Raw genomic sequence first — 23,611 nt, 5'->3', positions numbered from 1 at the left:
AATAAAAAAATATTTAAAGCTTTGCAATATGATATATAAAATCTCTCCTTGGGTTGTAATATCTTCTGCAACAGCTCCAGTATTATCTTGACCAATATTATTTGATCAAGTTCCCTGGCAACATGTTAATACCATTTAGAACATGGAAGAATCACTATCTCAGAACATTAAGAAGTTTATGCTTTATTTGCTTATTTAAAAAAAAAATCAAGTTTACAGAAATCACCACATTAAATACTATTTGAATACATTTAATTTCCTTATGTATTTTTTTGGCACTATCAAATCTTGAAACTACTACCAACAGTAAAGGCAACTTTATTTTTTCTAGTATCAAAAACAAATTCTGGGTATCACCTGTGAAACAAGCATACCTACTCAAACGACCAGATTCAAAAATTATATCTTCTAGAGATCAAAAAATATTCAAGGGAACAATGGTGAGTGAAAAAAGCCAACCTCAAAAAGTTACATATTGCCTGATTCCATTTATATGGCATGCTTGGAATGACATAATAATTGAGATGGAGAATAGATTAGTGGTTGCCAGAGGCTGGGGTCGGGGGGAAGTGATGGAAGGAAACAGCTAAGGCTATTAAAGGGTAGCATGAAGGATCCTTGTGATGGAACTGTTCTTGATCTTGACTGTGGTTGTGATCACACAAATCTACACGTGTGATAAAACTGTACAGAACTAAGTAAACACATACACGAATGAGTGCATGTAAAACTGGTGAAATGTGAAAATGGTGGAGGGAGTATATCAATATCAGTTTCCTACTTGTAACATTATACTACAGTTATGTAAAACGTTACCAGTGGGGCAAACTGGGAGAAGGGTGTATGGCATCTCTCTGTTGCGTTTCTTACAACTGCATGTGAATCTGCAATGACCTCAAAATTAAAAGTTGAAAAAAGCTATCAAGCTCTGGGCCTAGAATTGGAATTTCAGCTCTATTCTAATTCTGACCACAAATATTAAAGGCAAATAAGAGGACAAACTACTCAAAACAACTACAAGAGTTGCTTTTTGTGATCCAGCTCATTGCAAAAAGCCCTGAATCGGGGGCTTTATGATCCTATCTCCCCTCTCCCACCATCACCCCATCCCTGCTACCAACAGTAGGTGAGTAGGGCTTCCCTGGTGGCACAGTGGTTAAGAATCTGCCTGCCAATGCAGGAGACACAGGTTCGAGCCCTGGTCTGGGAAGATCCCACGTGATGCGGAGCAACTAAGCCCGTGTGCCACGACTACTGAGCCCACATGCCACAACTACTGAAGCCCGTGAACCTAGAGCCCGTGCTCTGCAACAAGAGAAGCCACCACAATAAGCATGCGCACCTCAACGAAGAGTAGCCCACACTCTCCACAACTAGAGAAGGCCCGCGCGCACCAATGAAGACCCAACGCAGCCAAAAATAAATAAAATTATAATAGGTGAGTAAACTGCTAATTAACAAGAAACAGAACAAAAAAGGGTCAGTACAAGTGGCATATGCTTAGAGAAATCTGTCTATGCAATGAACAATACCTCATTTGCTAAAAACTGAGCATGTATCACTTTCCAAATACTCTAGAATATATGCACACGTAATAGATTAAAACCTGCCTGTCAAATATTTTGTAAGGAACTTTTATCTTCTATTTCCCTTGGTAACAAACCTTTCCATTTAAGAGTTTATTGCTTCCCAAAGTTTACTGCAATATCTTCAATATCTGTTGTACTTCTATGAAATAACTGCACAAGAAATCCTTGGATAGCCAGCTAAACTTTCTCACTTGATAAATTCAAACATCCTCTGGGATGGCAAGAGCATGAAAATCAACAAACATACTGAAAAAGCTTAGGGTTTACCTTATATGAAGGGCCTGGGTGAATTTCAGCTCTATGTTTAAAATAAAGACACACAAAAAAAGCCCCATCTTTTTGCTAGTGGATAATATTTAAGGTGAATGATATTTCATATGGCAGAACCACAACACGATCTGCACATAGTATACTTCTCAGCAAAGTAGGTGTAAAAATAATTTTAAAACAATAGTTTAAGTCCTTTAATAACTGATAACTTTTAGATCGTATGTTAACACTGATAGTCCATCCTAAAATTATATTTTAATAAAACAATAGCAGCTTTATGAAATATCCATTAAGTCTGCTCACAGAGGAGGAAACAGAACTTTTATTCAAGGAGACTGACTTTATAGTGTGTTCTAAACTTGCATGTAAAGAATAAATCCTGCTTGAACTGAAATGACAGATGCCAATTTTTTTTACCCCAGTTCTCCCTGGGGAAGGGGTCCCCAACCCCCAGGCCACGGACCAGTACCTGTTAGGAACTCGGCGGCACAGCGGGAGGTGAGCGGCAGGTGAGCGAGCAAAGCTTCATCTGTACTTACATCTTCATTGCTCGTACTACCACCTGAGCTCCGCCTCCTGTCAGCATTATGGTGAGTTGTATAATGATTTCATTATATATTATAATGTAATAATAATAGAAATAAAGTGCACAATAAATGTAATGTGCTTGAATCATCCTGAAACTATTCCCCCGCCCCTGGTCTGTGGAAAAATTGTCTTCCACGAAACCGGTCCCTGGTGCCAAAAAGGTTGGGAACCACTGCTCTGGGGGACAGAAATCAACCTGTCTGTGGTACAGGGGACACAAATAAACATCCACAGAGGAGTGAAGTCATGCCAATGAACTCATGCCAAAAAGAGCTTCGTGATATGTAGTTTGCAAATTCTTATGTGACACACCCATATGTTTAAATTGTTTTACTGAAAGGAAGTGGAAAGATAACAGCAAAACATAGCATACAACCTATGTACCTGTCAAAGGGAAAAGAAGAGAGAACTATTAATATTCTTTAATGCCATTCAGTCTTACACTGTCAACACTGGCCAAGGGCGATTTAAGACTATTTAATAGATATATACAAATTTTATCATAATTTCATCATCATGCCCTCTATGCTCATTATCTCTTTTTGTTTTTGGAAACAACTAGCAACAAGATTATCAGACTCTGCTTATATAATTCAAATGTAAAGACGTTTTAAAACAATGACCAGATGGATCAGAAGTACACTTTACTGGTAATCCTACTACATCAACTAGTAATTCTGAGCAATTTCATTATTTTGACTCTTTCCACTCCCATGAGAGAAATTTCACAGTCAAGTGTCCATAAGCTATTTATACACATCTGAGTCTCATCATTGCAGAGCAAATCGATCTCAGGGCATGGAGACACACCATACCCCTTTCATATAGGGTTACACAGTCCTTTAAGGTCCTGCAGAGACTTTGTAGAATGCTACTGCTACCAATAACAACATTAATAAGGGTGAACACGATAACTTCATTTTCCTACAAGGCAATTATAATTTTGTGCAAAGGGAAAGAAAATTCAACAAAGCTGATTTTCTGACTGCCTGGTGCTATCAAGTCTTATATTTCCATTTCTTGTAATTTTATACAAAGTGCTAGTACATCACACTACCCCTTTGGGACTTTGCTGTCCCTGACACTTTCTCTCCTAGATCTGTTACCCACTGCCCTTGCGGACGATGATTCTGTTCTGTGACAGCCTGTCTTTTGGAAACAAAAGCTACTCTCTAGTGATACCATGACAGAGAAAAGAAAACACAATACCTAGATGATCAAAAAGACAATCAACACTCCAGTTAATTTAGTTACAGGACTTTCTGGCTGCGGGCAAGGGTCTCTGTCCTTTGTAAGCAATGCTTTTCTTTCCAGCAAAATCAGGTGAACATGATCAAAATATTATCTCAAACACAGAGCCCTCAGCAAAGCTCCTCTTTTGTAGCCAAGAGGTAAGAACAACTGCCAGATGGTGCGGTGGTAAGACAGATGCTTGGAAAGAGAGATGGCTGGGGCTTTGTCTTGGGCTTTTCCTGCCACTGGGGCAAGCAAGGAAACACTCACAAGTCATCAGTGAAAAAGGAATGAATCACAAAGAAACACAGAAACTCAAGACAGAAGAATGGAGAGTGGCCGAGGGAGGGCTCAGAGACCTTCAAAAGCAATACCACAGAAATAGACGCTCTCACTTTAGTTTCTTCTAACTTAAGTTCTAAAAATGTCAATTTATCCTACTTTTAAAAACACAGGGGCTTCCCTGGTGGCGCAGTTGAGAATCCGCCTGCCAATGCAGGGGACACGGGTTCAAGCCCTGGTCCGGGAAGATCCCACATGCCGCGGAGCAACTAAGCCCGTGCACCACGACTACTGAGCCTGCGCTCTAGAGCCCATGAGCCACAACTACTGAGCCTGCGTGCTGCAACTACTGAAGCCCGCATGCCTAGAGCCCGTGCTCTGCAGCAAGAGCAGCCACTGCAATGAGAAGCCCGTGCACTGCAACAAAGAGTAGCCCCCACTCTCCACAACTAGAGAAAGCCCGTGTGCAGCAACGAAGACCCAACACAGCCAAAAATAAATAAATAAAATAAATTAATATATATATTAAAAAAACACACAAATAAACTTTTTTTTTTTTTTAAAGCACAGGGTAGACCTAGACATCCTGAAAACCCTCCTGCTGAAATCAACTAAAAATGCTGGATTAAAAAAAAATCTTTGTAATCACATTAATTATGACTGTGAGGAATATTAAAGACCAAAAACCTGGTGAATGTGGGAACCCACCAAGGTAAACAGAACACTAGAATATGTTAAGTCAGAGTTTGCCTGGAGGGAATTTTCCCTGCCTGGTTAACTTAAACTTTATTCTGCACAAAAGACTAGGTCCAGGGGCTGCCCAGTGTGGAGAATCTAAGCCCCACCAAAGGATCAAACTCTCTGTGTCACAGTGGACTTCTAGTTCTGAAATCTTCCTCCCTTCTCACTCTCCATACTTCTCCATAGATGTAACCACACCAACTTTGGACTTAAGGAAATAATCTATCTCAAGCCTTGGGAAACAAATCACCTTAGAGAATCCCAACCACGTTTCAGTCCTCTGGCAGGTTTGCAGTTTAAGTTCACACTACCTGGGTGGTCTGAAAAAATCTCAGACTAAAAATCTACTGTGGTCCCAGGCTGGTTATGCACCAGGCAGAAGTATATGAAAACCCTCTCTGGAGGGGACATACCTTCAACTCAACATAAAGGAATTCCATGAAGTTCTAAGAAATAGGTAAAAAAATTTATAAAACACACTGGAAATAAGATTCAATGAGCAAAGCCGACAAAAACAGATCCAGGAAGACTTCAGCTATTAGCATGATTAGACACATAATCTAAAACAATGGAAAGGATTAATATCGTAAGAGCAACCGACCAAGTAGATGTGAAAGTAAACTGAACAGAACTTGTAGAAAAAAAAATTAAAAATAAAAACACAGTGAATGGGTTTAAAGCAGATTAGTCACAGCTAAAGAGAGAATAAAAGGCTTATGCATACAGCTAAAGAGGTACTAAGAAAAAACCGACCGCTTTATATGTTCACATTAAAAAAGTGTCAAAAAGTAATGTTAAATATTAAAGTTAAGAAGTTAGAGAGACAAAAAAATGATTACTACAGAGAAAAGTATAAAATTTTAATGGGAGACATTAAGTAACTAGAAAGGCGTTTGTGGATTGGAAGACTGAATATTTTAAAATATCAATTTTTTTCATACTAATGTATGTAGGATCAGTGCAATGGCAGTCCAAACCTCAACAGGTCTTTAGGTTTTTTTTCCTTGTTTGTTTCAAGAACTTGAAAAACTGAGTTTAAAATTTAAGTGAAAAAGGCCAAGAATTGTTAAGAGGAACAAATTCAGAGGTCTTGATTTGCCACATGTTAAGATTTATTAAAAGGTATCAAAATTAAGACAGGGGTGTAGGGATAGACAAGTGGACCCATGGAAAAGAACAGAGCCCAGAAACAGATTCATGCAGAGATGACACTTGATTTATGATAAAGGTGTGGAGCAGTAGAGAAAGGACAACTAAGGCTGGGACAGTGGGGACAACTGTGCACCCATATGGAGAAAAAAGGGAACAAATCCCTACCTCACACCATACCTCCAAATAAATTCCTGGTAGAATTAAGACCTGTGTGTGAAAAACAAAACCTGAAAGGATTTAGCAGAGGATATGGAAGAACTTCTTCATTAACCTCAGGGCACAGGATTTCTTAAAGGAGATGCAAAGTGAAACAACCATGAAGGAAAAGATTGGTAAATTCAGCGCCTTTAAAATTAAGATTCTCTGTTTGGCAAAAGATACAATAAGCACATGAGAGACAAACTACAGAGCGGAAGATATTTTCAAATCATATATCCAATAAAAGACCCGATCCAGACTCACAAAGAGCTCTTATAAATAAGAAAAAACCAAAGCCAAACTAAACTAAACTAAGCAAAAAAAGCCCAGAGAAAATGATAGTGGGCAAGTGGGCCCTAAATGGGCAAAAGATAGGAATTTTACGAAGAAGAAATCTAAACATACAAAAATTAGTATATCTGTATTAACCATGTTTTTCATTTTCTGTAGTGTGACCTCTGAGGCCTTGCTGCCCCTGGAGGGACTGTCCCTCCCAGGGTTAGCCAATTCCTAGGGACGGTCAACAACTCACCTGGAATGTGCTTTTCAAATACAAACCAACCAATCCAGAGCCTATATCCCAACCACCTTCTCTCTGGGGCTCTCACACTTTGGGCCACTGTCTGTCTGCCCCAATCACTTCAGAGCCAGGTACCAGACAACCAGAGACAGCCCCAGAGCCCACTGAAGTTATCCAAACTAGGTAATCCTAACCCTGCTTACCCTGCCTCTCATGTTCCTTTCTGTGGAAACCACAATAAAAGCTCTTACCCAGTTGTTCCTCTCCCTCTGCCTCCTGACTGACCCTGGTGCTTTCCTTGGCCCCCTCAGGTATGATGTGTCCCCTCCTCTTAGGAACTGTATCAAATTATCTTTTCAATGGCGATCATCTCCCAATCTGCTGGCCTTACCATACCTCAAATTTTCTATTAATACACTATATTTTAAAACAACATCTTCGTCAGTAATCAGAGAAATGTAAATTAAAATCACAATGAGATGCCATTACACACTGACAATATTGGCAAAGATTACAATATTATAAAGTCAAGTGTTGGTACTTCCCTGGTGGTCCAGTGGTAAAGAGTCCACCTTCCAATGCAGGGGACACAGGTTTGATCCCTGGTCAGAGAACTAAGATCCCACATGCTGCGGGGCAACTAAGCCCATGGGCTACAACTACTGAGCTCACGTGCCTCAATGAGACAGCCCGTGTGCCGCAAACTACAGAGCCCACGCGTTCTGGAGGCTGTGCGCCACAACTAGAGAGAGAAAACCTGCACACTACAACTAGAGAGAAGCCCCAGTGCTGCAACGAAGAGACCACACGCCGCAATGAAAGATCCCGCGTGCCTCAACGAAGATCCCGTGTGCCACAACTAAGACCTGACACAGCAAAAAAAAATAAAGGAAAAAAAAATCAAGTGTTGATGACTATGTACAACTGAAAGGCTGCGACACTGCTGGTGGGAGTGGATATCCTTACAACCATTATCAAAAATAGTTCGGCAGTACGTAGTAAAGTTGAAGACATGCTACTCCTATGTGTGTATATCCTAGAGAAACTCTACATTTGCAGTAGGATACATGTTTGAAATATTCATAGGTACACTGTTTTTAATGGCAAAAAAATAGAAAACACCTCACATATTCATCAATAATAAAATAAATACAATGGAATATAGGTAAATAAATGATTATAACTGCATGCAACAATGGATGAATTTCAGAAACATAATACTGAGTAGAAAAAAATCATGAAAAGTATATACATATGATTCCATTTATGAAACGTTAAAGAAAATAGAAAATGAAACAATAAATCACTTAAAAGTACAAACATATAGTGGTTACCCTGGAGGGGTAAAGAAGGCAATGGGTTCAGGAAAGCGCAAAGGTAATGATACCTTTTTCTTAAACTTGGTGGTGGTTCCACAAGTGTTCATTGTAATGTTATTCTTCGCACTTTACACATATGTAGTAAGTATTCTTTTGTATCTACTGAATTCTTATCATAAGCAATTCTTAAAAAATGGATATAAAGACTAATTTTATAGTAGCATGGGCACAAATGCATACCGTCTTCACTGGTGTGGGGCTCTGTACCAGCGTCCTGATCCACTTCCTCCAATGTACCGTGCTCACTGTATGGGCTGTCGCTGAGGAGCGGAAATAGAAATTCATATGAAGCCAAAGTGGAAAGCATTTCAAAGATGAACAATTGCTACTGTAAAAAAAAAATAAGACTTTGGAATGGCAAAGGAGTTACTGGACAGCCTTTCAGTGGAATGCTGGAGCCTCTAGGATTCTCTAATGCTATGGGAATGTATGTACCTTCACCTTTAACACATTACAAATCTGTAAAGACAAAATTAACTTGTAGGAAGTTGATAGTATTACAAATAATTCTTATCCATAAAAATGAAAATTTGTTGAATTCTAGTGGAATATGATTATTGCCCCATGGATACACCAGTTTTTGCAAATTCATTTCAATATTCCCTACTGCATAAAAATGGATGGCTCTTCGGTTTCTGCTTTGAATTGATTGTAGTATCTTTTTTAACTTTTCTAGACACATGTTCATTTTTGTATCCGAGAGTCAGATTTTATCCTTTAACATTACCACTATCTCTTCTCAAATGTATGCTGATAAATGGAATGCAAATGGTTACAAATACAAACCTGACATTACTGTAAAAGCCCACTTATATTGCTGGCATTGGGGAACAGGGATGACTACTATATTACTGACTTTCTGTTTAAAATGAGCGATACCCATAAAAAACACTATGTATGGGAGAAGGACATAATCAAGCACGTGTTACTGGCTGCAAGACTCTTCATTCTGGGGCTTTTACCCTGTTTGTAAAAATGCAGCAACCACAAAAGTTCTAGAATACAACACATCAAGTAATATCGACCAGACATCCACATACTTGCTTTGTGATACAATGAACAAGACAACTTACTGACATAGCTCTGAATATTTGGAAATACCAAACATGACTGACACTGGCCTTGAAACAAATACAACTAGGAAAATAAAATTCTGAATCTCACCAGGGCTGAGTTTTATTCATTTATCTTCCCAGAGCCAAGCTTAGTCAGTATGTGCATGTAGTAAGTGCTCAAGTAAATATTTTAAAATTGAATTTCACATAAAATTGCTAGATATACTATAAAACTAGAATCTATCATGCTTTATTGTTAATTTAGCAGTACTTGTGGAAATAGTCAACTCTCAATTTTCTTAAGGCATAGGATATGTGGTTTAAGAATATACTGTGGTTTAAGTAAAAAATAAGTGTACTCTGAGTTATTTAGATCTTTCACTTACTTATTCTACTTCTACTTCATCTCCAGGAAGGCAGTGGGAAACAAAGTGTCCCGAGGAGGGTCCAGAATGAAGGACTTAGACAAATTTATTTCCAGCTTCTCCTTAGTCTGAGCTGCACAAAGCAGTTTCCGAGGTAGGCTGGGAGGCAGCTGCTGAGTGGGAAGACTCGTGTGGACTTTGGAATCAGACAAGACTTGGGCTGCGTCCAGTAACCACTAGCCATTGGACAGGCTCCTTGGCCTCTCTTAACTTACTTGGTAGAGTGGTTGTGAGGAATAAAAGAGATCATATGCACTGAGAAGCTGGCACGCGGTAGGGGCTCAAGGAGTCAAAACCACATTGATTGTATATGATTTCTTAGAAGCTAGCACTCATATATCAAACAGTGAACATAAACATTTTAGGGTTCCTTACCTTTGGGATTGTTCAATGGACGATATCTCTCATTTTTATACTTCATTGGGAGGTGACTACAATGCCATGTTAAAACATTTTTATCCCAACAATATAATAATAAATTTGCTCAAAGTGACCATAACTGGTTAGGATAACATTTATTTGTAAGAATGAAAATAAGGAAGAATGAAAACACATTTGGTTGACGGCGCTCCTTTTAAATGAGAATTTTGAAATACTTTATATAGAATCAAAACTATTTAGGAATAAAAATAAAATCTGTCAATTCAATCAGTTATCTTTTCTTGATATAATAGTAAAAATTAACAGAGCTCTATAGATCAAAATCATTCTCTACAAAAGTCATGATAGGATGGATATATCTATAAAGATGTCATGCTTGGGGAAAAGAGAGGGATGAATATGAAATTCCATAATAAGAAGCCAGTGTTGTCATGGATTTTAGTATTCTAATGTATCTCAAGTGTTCTTGCTGCTGCTGCTTTTGTTTTTAAATTGGAAGCACTGGCAGCCTATAGTCAGTGTTCTTTTTCTTAATTAAGTTGATATCTGTACTTCCATAATTCTTCCAGGGGGAGAAGGACTAAAATTCTTGGACTTACCAATAGTCATCTCCAGCCATACATTTCTCATAAACAGGGCCATCCAGCTCTTTAGCATCTGGGAAAATAGTCTCATGGTGGATGATGATGGTTTTGACAATCTCATTCACATGAGCCTGGCAGGACACTTGATCCTGTATTTCTGGGACAGGCATCAATGTGGGTCCAAAGCAAATGGCCAGGTTATAAGGGTCCATCATGTTCTCATCACTGTACTGTGAAAGACTACAAAGAGAGGCAAGAAAGGAGTTAACATGAGAAAAAAAGAAAATCAATGTTTAATAAGATACTTCCTATTCTAAAAATACCGATCTAAAAGATTTTATTTGGTTTTTATTATTAGAATAAAATGATATTCCATCCTGCTTTAAGGTGGCTCAGCAAATTCCAAAGTAAGTAAAGCGACTTACCTTTCAACTTGGTAGAAACTGAAAGGGGAACATAAATCCTGTTTGCTTAAGTGGTATTTTTTAAAGCCACAAGGGAGTTTAAGATAATCTCTACTACAATGGAGACAAGGATCAAGTAAATGAGTTTCATTTGTAAACATTATGGTCCGGCTGTAAATGCTGCTCAGGTAAATCTGGGAGGGGCAGCAGTGATCTCTATAAAGCTTTATGGAGATCTTTAAAATTGTTCTCCAACGAACCGAAAACATCTCAGATTTCAGTTTTTTCCCATAAATCTTGAGGAGAGTCTGGAGGAAAACAAATCCCCTTTTCTTTGTACCCGCTGTGAGAAAGCAAGCAACTCCAGGCTTTGTAATTTGCTTTTGGGTAAGACTACCAACACTAGGTGACAACCAGTGTCATAAAACACACAAGTGCAAGAGAAGGGGAACAGAATCCTCAATTCTTGCATTCCACTTAAAGCTGGTAAGCTACAAACTCTGAGGAGATTTCCAGTTGCCTAGTACTAATTTCTAAATCCAATCCAATGGCTATTTGTGAGATATTTCCCACAGGTGACTGAAAATAAGCCAGCTCTTTACTGCTATGCCTCGTAACACATGGGCAAGGTACTGCTCCAGGGAGAATCCAGAGAATCTACCTTTCAGTGTATAGAATGTCAACATTGAAAGGAAATGTAAAATCCAGGTGAACAGATGACAAATGGAAGGAGAAAAAAAGAGACTCTATATTTGTGAGATGTTGACAGACACAAAGAAACTGAGATACCATGTGACATGATACTTCACCCTGTTTTGGAAATAAGATAGCCTAGAAAGTGGAAAATACAAAAGCATGATTTCCACAGGTAACATATGTCTTTCTCTTCTGCCATTTCTCCAACATAAAATCTTAAAAACAGTTCACAAATAACAGCCAGTGATCATGTTACAGATCATCTTGAAAATGAATGCAGGAAGGAAAAGTGAGATTCAGAATAAGAATGGTCTAATTTTCAAAAGACCCACTTAAGCTCAATGGGGAGAGTCACAGTCTTTCTGGGTCTTTAATTTTGTGCTGGCTTGAAGAGCAAAAACTTGACATAAAAACGTTACATACATGTTTTGATTTTACAATTGAAAGAGAATAGTTTCTTTTCCCAAAATTCCTGTCCCGAGCATCCTATCCTAGAGGCTGGGCCTTGCCTCTGCATGAAGGCAGATGCAGGGGACCAAGGGGCATCTTTGGGCAGAAACGCTGGAAGCAATGCCAATCGTCTGACGAATGGCACGGTGGCCATTCTGTTGAGATACACGGTGAATTAGATTCAGGTTTTGAGAACTTTCTTGGTTCATGGTCAGTCTGCTTTCCTAATCCACTGTGGTTTATTCGTCCACAGTTGGTTTCGCTCAGGTGTGTCAGGAAAATTTGGTAGGGACAGCATGGAGAGGACCAGCAGGGATGCAAGGTGCTCCATGTTGGGGAAGGAGAGGCACATGCAATCTTCAGATTTTTACAATTGCCTGGGTGACTTGGCTTATTTAAAGGTAAAAATTTACAGGATGTATTTAACCTAAACTAGATTATACCCATCTCTCTAGATACTGCTAATTTCCAGGGGTGACTTCTGTACAAATGTCATTTGTGAATGCTTTAGCTCCATTCTGTATGGTTCCTTGCCAGCATTTCCCTATTTTAGGATACTTGGCTTGCAGGGGGTCAGCCTGAATGGGTGTGACTTCAGGAAGAGTTAGCAGGGTTGTAATAAATCCCCATGGCTTTTAAGAACTTAAAACTTCCAGTGAAATAGAGAAGAGAAAATATCCTAATTTTAAGAAGGGAGAATTCATGCTGGAGTGAGAAAGCATTTGCCCAAGCTTACTCTGCTTGGATTTTAAATTTCCAGTTATTTAACTGAAACACTGAAGTGCAAGGGGGCTCTTAGATAGGACCTGGGGAAGATGTTCTTATAATGGAGCCCATGTATCTACAAGTGACACAACTGAAAATCAAGTTGCCTAAATTAAAAGAGTAAAGATTCCTTGAAAATAATGCAGTGAGTTTTAAGATTTCTGTTACATTGTTTTAGAAAATGTTTTAGAAATATCATCTTTTTGACAAGGTCTCATTATACTGAATTTGCAGAAAATTCTTTTTTGGATTTGTGTATAAATCTCACCTACACTTTCCCTCCTTCCCTGACTACAACTTTAAAAATCACAGAAATTTTCTGCAGTGAGCAGGTGGTTTACATCATTTTAACAAAACATTCATGACATTGGCTTTGGATGGAAGTTGGAAAAACAGGTAATTCACTGAAAAGTGCTCTTTTTAGTAATACTTGTATATTTTTGCAATTATGGCCACAGTTTCTGCATCTGGTGACAGGCTTATTTAAGGTAGGTCACACAATGACTTTGATCTGCTGAGGAAAAATGTACCTTCAGTCTCTATTCAATCATTTCCTCTTCAACTCTGCTGATAAATGGAACCCAACGCACATGTTACAGAATCCAAGAACAAAGAACTCAGAGGGGTGCAAATGGAATTAAGATGAGCATTTTGGCAGAGAATTATGGTACTTACTGATTGAGGAAGGCAAAGAGGTACCTCATCACTATAAGGACCGACCTGGGCAAGGTCAGGAGGAGTTTGCGGATGTGAAGCGCCCTCTCATAGAGATTATCTATTCCTATAGACAGAAGAGCACATGATCAGGATGCTTTCACTGGCCACATTTAAAGCAGAACACTCTAGCACCCAAATTTCAGGTACATATCTGAACATAAGCAATGCTTTTGCCTTTGGGTGAGATGCAGTCGTAACCAATAAAGCAAATAAGTGATCAGCTTGGGTGTACCACCATTTCCGAGGGTGTCTCCTCTGACCCATCACTGTTTTCTGATGTCCGTGGTCTTGGCCTTTAGCAACTTAGAGTCTTCCGAATTTAAAAATCCTTTTTCACCTGCTGCTATTTCTACATTTTGCATCTGATATGGTTTAAACTCCTTTTTGCTGCATATTAACTCAGGTGACTTTTTTGGGACATGACACCTCTCCCTCTCCACGATTCATTAATTCATCATATATTTGTCTTTTACTATTATTCACGCAATGTGCCAGGTTTTGAATCTCCTCTTCCTCAAAACTATCCGAATATTTTATTTATATGACCTTTTACCTTGTATTATTTCATCAAATTTTAAAAATAAATATTTTAGGAGAGCCTACTAGGTTTCAAGCACTAAGTTAGGCATTGGAAATACCTTAGTGACATGATTCCTGCTCTCACAGAACTTTTGCCCTGGTGTTTATAGTTATGTATTTCCTTATCCTGTTTTCCCTGTGGGATGGTGAGCTCCCTGAACAGAAGGTGACCTTGGACTTCCTAGTATTATTTTACCTCTTTATTAGGAATATAAATTGTCCAAAGCTTCTCAATACTAAAGTGTTGTGAATAACAGCAAAAAGGTTAGTGCTAATAATCCATTTTCTGTATACTGGTCTACATTTTACAACACATTTTCACATCTGTTATCTAATTTAATGCAAAAAACAATACAGTGGAGTAGGCAGGGCAAGCACTTAGCATCGCCATTCACTGGGCTAGCAAAATGAGCACTGGGTAAGTGGCTTACCCAAGGTCAGCTGGCTAGAAAGGTGGAACTAGAATTAGAAACTGTTTTCTATTTCATAAGTCTGGTTATCTTTCTTGGATTTCAAAGTACCTTTATAAAGTATAACTTTTTAAAAAAATTATTTATTTTTGGCTGTGTTGTGTCTTAGCTGCTGTGCGGGCTTTCTCTAGTTGCGGCGAGCAGGGGCTACTCTTTGTTGCGGTGTACAGGCTTCTCATTGCAGTGGCTCCTCTTGCTGTGGAGCACGGGCTCTAGGTGCACAGGCTTCAGTAGTTGTGGCTCCCGGGGTCTAGAGTACAGGCTCAGTAGTTGTGGCACACGGGCTTAGTTGCTCCGTGGCATGTGGGATCTTCCTGGACCAGGGATCGAACCCGTGTCCCCTGCACTGGCAGGTGGATTCTCAACCACTGTGCCACCAGAGAAGTCCCTATAAAGTATAACTTCGAAGATATCCAATAAACATACATTTGAGAGAAATATTTCAGAGACTATTTCAAAAACATTTTGAAGCTTACTATGATTTAATGTTACTACACTGTTCTTAATTGCTCTTGAGATAATCATATATCCTACTTGAAAATCTCAGGCCTCAGCTTCTACCACTACAGCCAATTGATTCTCCTCCCACTTCTCAGGTTTTTGGACCCTCTCCCATCCATGAATGTAGTTATCCTTTAAGGATCTCTACTTGGTTCTCTTCCATGGCAACCTCATCCAGTCTCAAGGTTAGGACCATCACGTCTATGAAGATGGTATCTTTGCTTCATTTTTCTCCCTTGTCTGGGACATAAGTCCTGTTGTTTTTACCACTGAATATCTCACTGCTAACTTCCTAACTGAAGTCTTTATTATTTCTAACTTGGACCATCATAATACTCTCCTAACTCAAGTTTCCCTTTCTAATTCCTCTTAAACCAGCAGTTCTTAACCTTGACTTGGAATCACTTAGGAAGATTTTATTAAAAGGCTGATGCCTGAGATTCTTTTATGCGGCCAAGGTTGAGAACCACTGCCTGAACTACTCACGCCAAGCCTCATTTCCCTGGAATCTTGAGTGCTGACTCCAGCTGCTTTCCACTTATTATCAAACCACCACGTTAATAAGGTATTTTCATTTATTTTCCACGGGTGAAAAGATGGGGAAAAAATATTAGGAATATTCTCACTTAACCACTGAGGAGTTTGCAAAACAACAAATAGTTTATCAGAATTCCTGGGAAAAATCACTTTCATTCCCAACTTTGAGTATGCTGTAGCTGGAACTGTAGCTAACACCTTTGAGAAAATGGATTTCAGAAACTCTCAAAAAGAATGTAAGTCAACACTCTATGACATAAATCACAGTAAGATCCTTTCTGACTCACCTAGAGGAATGGAAATAAAAACAAAAATGGGACCTAATGAAACTTAAAAAAGCTTCTGCACAGCAAAGGAAACCATAAACAAGATGAAAAGACAACGCTCAGAATGGGAGAAAATATTTGCAAACGAAGCAACTGACAAAGGATTAATCTCCAAAAGATACAGGCAGCTCATGCAGCTCAATATCAAAAAAAAAACCCAATCCAAAAATGGGCAGAAGACCTAAACAGACATTTCTCCAAAGAAGATATACAGATTGCCAACAAACACATGAAAGGATGCTCAACATCACTAATCATTAGAGAAATGCAAATCAAAACTACAATGAGGCATCACCTCACACCAGTCAGAATGGCCATCATTAAAAAATCTACAAACAATAAATGCTGGAGAGGGTGTGGAGAAAAGGGAACCCTCTTGCACTGTTGGTAGGAATGTCAATTGATATAGCCACTATGGAGAACAGTATGGAGGTTCCTTAAAAAACTAAAAATAGAACTACCATATGACCCAGCAATCCCACTACTGGGCATATACCCTGAGAAAACCATAATTCAAAAAGAGTCATGTACCACAATGTTCACTGCAGCTCTATTTACAATAGCCAGGACATGGAAGCAACCTAAGTGTCCATCGACAGATGAATGGATAAAGAAGATGTGGCACATATATACAATGGAATATTACTCAACCATAAAAAGAAATGAAACTGAGTTATTTGTAGTGAGGTAGATGGACCTAGAGTCTGTCATACAGAGTGAAATAAGTCAGAAAGAGGAAAGCAAATACCGTATGCTAACACATATATATGGAATCTAAAAAAAAAAAATGGTTTTGAAGAACCTAGGGGCAGAACAGAAATAAAGACGCAGACATAGAGAATGGACTTGAGGACACAGGGATGGGGAAGGGTAAGCTGGGACGAAGTGAGAGAGTGGCATGGACATATATACACTACCAAATGTAAAATAGATAGCTAGTGGGAAGCAGCCACATAGCACAGGGAGATCAGCTTGGTGCTTTGTGATCACCTAGAGGGGTGGGATAGGGAGGGTGGGAGAGAGATGCAAGAGGGAGGGGATATGGGGATATATATATATGTATAGCTGATTCACTTTGTTATACAGCAGAAACTAACGCAACATTGTAAAGATATTATACTCCAATAAAGATGTTAAAAAAAAGCATAAAAAAAAAGAATGTAAGTCAAACACAAGGACCTACTGTAGAGCATAGGGAACTATATTCAATATCTTGTAATAAACCATAATGGAAAAGAATCTGAAAAAGAAATAACCGAATCACTTTGCTGTACACCTGAAACTAATGCAATATTGTAAATCAACTATACTTCGATAAAAAATAAACAAAGAGAAAAAAGAATGTAAGTCAAACATTATCATCCAATGAACATTTTTGTAACACAAGTTTTCAACATAAACCTATAACTAATAATAGTGTAATTTCAGTAATATTGAAGTAAAACATTTATATTCTGTTTTATTTGTAAAGTATTTCAAAATGGACAAAATTACAATACTACGAACAAGGTCAGTGTCACATCTATCAAGTATAAGTACTTTGTTTAATATACTTTCCAGACAACGGTCTTGACTTTTTTCTGAAAAAGGGGAATGAGACTTTAAAAGAAGTTGTTAAACAGGTGCATAAGTTTACTAAGGTCACAAAATCTCAGTAATCAAGTTATCAACATTTCCACCTAATTCAGTCTCAAGAGTGTCAGTAGGACCAAAACATGTCCCAGGGAAATTGGTTTATCTTTCATGACAACTTCATGGGACACCTGAAGAACCCACATTGTATGGAGAGGGAAGATGAAATACCCACAGATGATTTGCAAGGCATTGAGAGTTTGGTGGAGTGAATTTTGCATCTATAAATGCTATATAGGTTTAGGCATAATTGGATTATTGTTTCATATCTGAAATTAACTGGTTAAAAGTTTATTATCTAAGATAACTGACTTTTTAAAGTATGACTGTTGTTGCTGCTTTAAGTTAAAGATAAAAAGATGATTTAGCATGCTTGTATATAGAAAGACTATCTCAAAAAACAAACAAAAACTCTCAAAGGTGAAATTATACAGATTATGACCCATTATTAAAAGTAAACATTGAGATTATCATCTATTCCTTTGGTCATTAAAAAAAATTTGAATAATTTTATATCATACCTCAAGCCAAATAATTACAATGTTTAATATATATCTGTAAATATTAAATTGTAAAAAGGAACTGTCCCATTAATGGGCCCCCTGATTGGCAATGCCCTTTACTCTCTTCCAACCACATACAAAGTCATATAGGGGTTATGATTAAGAACCAAGTAGCAAAAAAGTTTTACTATTGTTTACAGAAGATCTGGAGTGTTTCAAGAGTTAAGTCTACTGATTCTCCAACTAACCCTCAGTTTAAGGTTAAGGTCAACTATCAGGGAGAGGGTTTTAGCATCTTAAAGCTAGTTTTGGGGTCCTAGAGTTAAAGCACAAAAGGAAAGGAAAGAATGCAAAAGGAACCACTCAATGTAGTATTCATCTTTAATATTTGTCAAATTCCATAGGGGGCCTGTCATTTTTAGGCTAGAAGAGAATACAGGTATTACTTCCAAGAGGCTTCATCTTAATTCAAGATCCTATTGTTTCTACTTCTGAGTTCTAAACTCAGTTACCCTGCTCCTTAAAGGCAGTTTTGTTTTTGTTTTTTTTTGTACTTAAAAAGAATTGGGGAACAGATATTTACATACCAATTTCATAGTAGCATTATTCATAACAATCAAGAGGTGGAAATAACCCAAATGTCCATTGATGGATGAGTGGATAAACAAAATGTGGTATGTACACACAATGAAATATTATTCAGTCTTATAAAGGAAGGAAATTCTAATATACGCTACAACAAGGATAAACCTTGAAGATGCTATGCTAAGTGAAGTCAGACACAAAAAGCCATACATAAATACTGTATAATTCCACTTATATGAGGTCCCTAGAGTAGTCAAATTCCTAGAGACAGAAAGTAGAATGGTGGTTGTCAGAAGCTGTTCTTCTAGGTAAGAAATGAACTGCTTGTAAATCTCTCTAATTAACCATTAATAGATTTGGATTCTGTGAATTGAGCCACTGTGCTCTTTCCTAGTTAACTAGCAACACTGTAGATATAAATATATAATGTCTCTCCTTCTGCTGAATTACCATATTGAAGTTAGTGAAGAAACTGAGTCTTAGCCTAGGAAACCTTACCTGTTCAGTTCCAATACTGAGCCTATTAAACATTTTTAAGGAGAAAAGGAATCTTTGAGAAAATCATTATAAGGCATGAAACAAATTTATAGAGTTCAGAGAGAGAATTACCATGTATGGCAGTAAAGCCAAAAGAATTTTTAGCAACAAAAACACACACTGGAGCGCCAGGAAAAGAGTTCAAAAGATTTTTACATAAAACGATCAGATATGGGCAAACCAATTTATGTACCAAGAGGTTCATCATGGTATTTTTGTATAATTACAAAATCACTGGAAACAACCTAAATTTCTAAAACTAGGGGATTTGTTAAATAAAAACCATTATATGGACACTAAAAACTATGTTTTGAAAAATACTTAGTGATGTGGGAAAATGTTAATAACATCATTAAATTTAAAAAGTTTAAAAAAGCAAATATGTTATAATTTTTAATAACAGATTTATTGAGATACAATTCACGTATTTGAAGTGTATAATTCAATGGTCTTTAGTACACTCAGAATTGAGCAACCGTAACTTCAGTCAACACTTTCATCACCTCTAAAAGAAATCTTACATTCACTAGCAGTCATTTGGTATAATACAGTTTTTATCAAAAGTATGTAGTTATGGTATATCTACATAATGGAATATTATTTGACAATTTAAAAAAGTGCTGACACATGCTACAACATGGATGAACCTTGAAAACATGCTAAATGAATTAATCCAGTCACAAAAGACCACATATTGTATAATTCCATTTATATGAAATGGCCAGAATAGGTAAATATAGAGAAAGTAGGTTAGTGGTTGTCCAGCGCTGAGGTTGTTGGTGGTTTTGAGTAAACGGGAAGTGTCTGCTAATTGGGATTTCTTTTTGGAGTCAGGAAAGCGTTCTAACTAAAATTGATTGTGGTGATTTTCATAATCCTGTGAATATACTAAAACCACTGAATTGCAAACGTTAATGGATAAATTGTATGGTATGAGAATTGTGTCTCAATAAGCTGCTTTAAAAAGTACATAGATATATATATATATAGAAAAAAATCTGGGGAGATATTAAAAAGGTTAATATTATCTTTGTGCAGAAGAATTATAGATGATTTGTTTTACTTAGTTTCTAATTTTCTATAGTAATCACATATTAGTTGCATATTAAACAATTATTTTTAAAAAGCACTGATTGGCTATTTGATGATTTTAAGGAATTACTGTTATTTTTTTAAGATATGAGAATAGTATTGTGGCTATGTTGTATAAAAAAAGAAAAGAACTGTCATTTCCCAGAGACACACACACAGATGAAATGATCGATGTCAGAGGGATGATATAAGGGGTATACGTGGGACAAGACTGGCTAAGAAATGGAAATTGTTAAAGCGGGGTGATTATATTATTTATACATAAATATATCTTTCTGTATCCTTTTGTAGATGTTTGAAATTTTCTACAATAAATAAGTCAAAAAGAAGGTAGGTTACAAATAGGAGAGTACAGTTCCACTTTGTTTTTTGTTTTTTTTTAAAGTGGTAAAAGAAGATTTTATTTAGAAGCTATTGCAATATGGGTAAAGAGACCTCAGTCTAGAACTGGGGTCAATTCCAAAGACAGCATGGGCAAGTGGGGATTTATACCACTTTGGCTTTTAAAAACAGTTGTGACCTAAATGTCCATGGACAGATGAATGGATAAAGAAGAGGTGGTACATATACACAAAGGAACACTACTCAACCATAAAAAAGAACGAAATAATGCCATTTACAGCAACATGGATGCAACTAGAGATTATCATACTAAGGGAAGTAAGTCAGAAAGAGAAAGACAAATACCATGTTATCACTTATATGTGGAATCTAAAATATGACACAAATGAACCTATTTATGAAACAGAAACAAAATCACGGACATAGATGATAGACTGGTGATTGCCAAGGGGGAGGGAGGTGGGAGAGGGTAGGAGTGGGAGTCTGGGATTAGGAGATGTAAACTGTTATATACAGAATGGATAAACAACAAGGTCCTACTGTATAGCACAGGCAACTATATTCAATATCCTGTGATAAACCATAATGGAAAAGAATATGAAAAAGAATGCATATATATGTATAACTGAGTCACTTTGCTGTACAGCAGTAATTAACACAACAGTGTAAATCAGCTATACTTCAATAAAAAAATAAATTAAAAAAAAAGTTGTGTGTGTATATGAATATAAACGATCAGAATGCGTACACACTATTGATTCTCTTTGGGTAGTGGCATTATGTATGACAGTATTTTGCTCTATGTGCTCTTTAAATATTTTTCAAGTTTTCTACAATGACTACATGTTGGTTTGGTGATAGGTTAAAAAATCTGCCCTCCTAATAAAAGTTTGCTTGTGTCCAAACAGTCCCCTAAATAATAACACATAATGATAACACATAATGAAGTGCAAATGTTTCCTCTGGGTTCACAGCCCCAAGGCAGTCAGGAAAAACCATGAATTGCTTGAGCATGTCTACTAGAGCAAGTCACTTGGATCTATGCCCTAGGGAACCTCAGAGCCACAGTACACGGACATTTCAGAAGCTGCCCAGACTGTGTGGGTATGATCTGGAGCATTCACAAAACCATTCACAAAGTGGATGGTTTACCAAAAAAACAAAAATAAAAACAAAATCCTTGGGTGAGAAATGGAGATACTATCAAGCTTATTTCAAATTTAGACTGCCTTTGATGTCTTCATCCAGAGAAGTAATTTTTAAAAAGAAATTTATAGTGAATTGGGGATGAAGAGTGCACACTGAAAAAAAAGAAAGAGAGAGAGAGAATGCTAAGACAAATTCCCTTTTACTACACTTGCAAGCAAGCTTCCAAAGAACATGGTATTTAGGGGCATAAAAATGGCACAATAATAACTCACCACACACACACAAAAATCTTTCCCCAAACAATTCAAAAGTAGGTAAGCAAAAGGTAGTAGGTGTTCCAGAGACTTATGTAAACTCTTAGAAAAGATGAAAAGGAAAGTTTTTCTATACGATATAACTATCACATGAAATTACCTTAATAGGGAAAATCAAATCCAATTATGGTGATGCTAGAAGATGACATGGACAAAGCAATCAATCTCCATGAAACCTCTCTCTCTCTGCTAACATTTCTAAATCTTTTGCTTCTATCACATACTTAGATTGCATTTATTTGTAAATGTCTTATCTCCTGCAGTAGATTTTAAACCTCCTGAATGCAAAAATCAAGTCTTTGAATCCTGAGAAAGTTTTGCAACATTGCAGGCAATTAATCAACGGTCCAAATCATTAAAAGTCTGTAACATCAACGAAAGGATATAATCACGAATGACATATACCATTTTCAAATAATTCACAGACAATCCAAGAGAAAAGATATATCATGGTCACATGGTAAGAGAAAATGCATGCCTAAAGATAAATCAATAATAGCCAGGAACCCCCTTTTAAACAGATTAGATGTTGGAAGAAAGGGGGTTGTTATATATAGTGCCAGTAAGTGTTCTTGAAAAACATCCCATTCTGCAAAATTACGCACTAAAAATAATAGGACTTATAATAATGTAGGGTTGGGACAGACTATTCAACATCTACTAAACTCTGTAATTAGAGCACGAACAAAAACATTAAAAATACTACTTAAAGGGCTTCCCTGGTGGCGCAGTGGTTGAGAGTCTGCCTGCTGATGCAGGGGACACGGGTTCGTGCCCCGGTCCGGGAAGATCCCACATGTCGCGGAGCGGCTGGGCCCGTGAGCCATGGCCGCTGAGCCTGTGCGTCTGGAGCCTGTGCTCCGCAACGGGAGAGGCCACAACAGTGAGAGGCCTGCGTACCGCAAAAAACAAAAACAAAAACTACTTAAATTACTAGCAAGTTAAATCTCTACTGGTGTGTGCACCTAGCATTAGTGGCCTTAATCCCCGGGGGGACTCCTGATTCTATGAGATGAGGGTCCTGGAGGGTATTCATTTCCACTAGAGACTATTTTCATAAAAATTAGCCCAAGGATATTAACCCATTTTTTCCCATTAATCCATTGTTTAAATACAGGGGGAAATGTCTCTGCAGCTTCTTTATTTGCACCTGCAGCATTTCATATAAGGCACTCCTCGCATAAAAGAAAGATATTTCGAGAGTTTAGAAGGATGGGACTGGAGTCCCAGAGCACCCTGTTCACTGTTCCACATTAGATGCTTAGAGGGCTAAATCAAGAGTGTTGGAGGAGGAACTGTAGAGCTGGGCTTCTTCCTGGACCTGGACTTACCTCTTCAATGGCTAGGTGGCTGACAGAGTCTTGGTGCTCCAGCCGGGTGTCAGGCCTGAGCCTCTGAGGTGGGAGAGCTGAGTTCAGGACATTGGTCCACCAGAGACCTCCCGGCCCCACGTAATATCAAACGGCAAAAGCTCTCTGAGATCTCCAACTCAACGCTAAGACCCAGCTCCACTCAACGACCAGAAAGCTACAGTGCTGGACACTCTATACAAACAACTAGCAAGACAGGAATACAGCCTCACCCATTAGCAGAGAGGCTGCCTAAAATCATATTA

At 37.8% G+C, this 23,611-nt stretch overlaps 1 protein-coding gene across 2 annotated transcripts in view; it reads right to left on the bottom strand.

Annotated features, from left to right (window-relative positions):
* SRGAP1 (SLIT-ROBO Rho GTPase activating protein 1) overlaps window positions 1-23,611 on the bottom strand; it is a gene marked incomplete at its 3' end in the record, with an annotated part of 268,789 nt that overhangs the window by 7,483 nt on the left and 237,695 nt on the right. For both annotated transcript variants that reach the window (XM_082665120.1, XM_082665121.1), the window contains exons 16-18: window positions 13,388-13,493; window positions 10,413-10,637; window positions 8,133-8,212 (exon numbers count right to left, since the gene is read on the bottom strand). In XM_082665120.1, coding sequence (XP_082521246.1) covers window positions 8,133-8,212; window positions 10,413-10,637; window positions 13,388-13,493 — 411 coding nt within the window. The remainder of the gene's footprint in view (window positions 1-8,132; window positions 8,213-10,412; window positions 10,638-13,387; window positions 13,494-23,611) is intronic.

This window comes from Grampus griseus (assembly GCF_964374135.1).
Source record: "Grampus griseus genome assembly, chromosome: 11".
In the NCBI taxonomy this organism is placed as follows: Eukaryota; Metazoa; Chordata; class Mammalia; order Artiodactyla; family Delphinidae; genus Grampus; species Grampus griseus.
Note: the sequence above shows the minus strand (reverse complement) of the source record. Positions and strands in the feature narration are given on the sequence as shown.